This window comes from Rhinopithecus bieti, unplaced genomic scaffold (genome assembly GCF_001698545.2).
Source record: "Rhinopithecus bieti isolate Rb0 unplaced genomic scaffold, ASM169854v2 repeat_38393, whole genome shotgun sequence".
In the NCBI taxonomy this organism is placed as follows: domain Eukaryota; kingdom Metazoa; phylum Chordata; class Mammalia; order Primates; family Cercopithecidae; genus Rhinopithecus; species Rhinopithecus bieti.
In genome coordinates this window covers 1-1,434 of record NW_016907754.1, presented here as the reverse complement: position 1 = coordinate 1,434, position 1,434 = coordinate 1, and the positions used below count along the sequence as shown (strand labels likewise).

The 1,434-nt window shown below is 45.8% G+C and overlaps 1 protein-coding gene across 1 annotated transcript; it reads left to right on the top strand.

Annotated features, from left to right (window-relative positions):
• Positions 1–1,007: 1,007 nt before the first annotated feature.
• LOC108526164 (prostate collagen triple helix protein-like) lies at positions 1,008–1,412 on the top strand. The gene is given in 2 exon segments (XM_017866803.1): positions 1,008–1,071; positions 1,074–1,412. Coding segments are annotated over 2 exon segments (300 nt in total). The 5' UTR covers positions 1,008–1,016; the 3' UTR covers positions 1,319–1,412.
• The last annotated feature ends 22 nt before the right edge of the window (positions 1,413–1,434 follow it).

The following is a 1,434-nucleotide window of genomic DNA, read 5'->3' as shown; positions in this document are numbered from 1 at the left end:
TAATGATCAAACAATGATTTGTTGGATGGAATGGTGATTAAAACCTAGGTTAGAAAATGAGCAAAGTGGGAGGGAGCGCACCAGGACAAATGCTAATGCAGGCAGGGCTTAATACCTAGGTGAGGGGTTGATAGACGCAGCAAACCACCACAGCACATGTTTACTATATAACAAACCTGCACGTTCTGTATATGTATCCCAAAACTTAAAATAATTTGTTAAAAAAAGACAAAATGAGCAGTGTCTACAGCTTTCTGGAGTGTGACAGCATCACCAACTTAAAGCTGTTACTAGTACTAAATGGAATAAAGATTTCCCTTTACTTTCCCCTTAATGTCCTCAGAAACACAGATGAGGGATACATCTTCACATGACTCCTCAGAGCACTAAAACGATATCAAAACACTCTTCCCGCAAGAAACACACAGGCAGAGGATTCTTCAGATAATAGGAATAAGAAATGTGAAATAAATTAGAATAAACCATGCAGCTATTTTCAATATTTACTCCTGGAAAGATAGTAAGTTACACAGAATCAGTTTTGGGAATAACTTTTCCGGTTTCACCTTTTATGATTATTGTAATAATTGGAGGAATTCGTAAAGTAAAACCGTCTGAAAAGTTCGTCACCAAGCTGATTCTGATGGATGGTGTGGCTGATTTATAAACTCTCCTCTGTCACGGGCTGCTGAACAGAAGGAACCCTGTGAAAGTTGTGTCATCGTCCTCATCAGCAAACAAGCCATTGAACCTCTCTCCTCCTGTCACCTGCAGCCACACCTCATCCCCGAGCTTCAGCGGCAGGACAATGCCACCAGAGGCCTGGTCCTCAGAGCTCATGTAAGCGTCTTTGGTGTGCAGTATTTTACTCCATTTTGACCAAAGACACCTGAACATTCCTGGAGAAAACAGTGATGTGGTAGGTGAAGTAATAGACCCCAGCAATGTGGCACGTGAATTTCCCCGTTGCTATATCATAATGGTTGAATTCGTTATACAGGATCTTATCAAATTTAATGGGCACATCTGAAGAAGGAAACTTGCTCAGCATCGTGAGCCCCACAGTGAAAGTACTTTTGGCAAGACGGGCGTCTCACCGATTTTCCCCTTCTCCCCTCGATCTCCTTTCCAGCCTCTTATTCCCCGGACTCCTGGCTCACCCTGGGGCCCCATGGGTCCAGCTTCTCCCTTGGGACCAGGCTTTCCAATAGGGCCTATGGAACCTGGTAAACCAGTTGGGCCCAAAGGCCCAATGTCGCCCCTTGGCCCCTCAGGACCAGTGGGACCCATGTCACCCTTATTCCCCTTCTGCCCCTGAGGCCCAGTCTCTCCTCGGAGGCCTTTCTCTCCCATGGGCCCTGCAAGCCCCTTGGGGCCATGTTTTCCTGGGGATCCTCTTGAACCTTGATCACCTTTGATGCCTTTTGCTTCAAC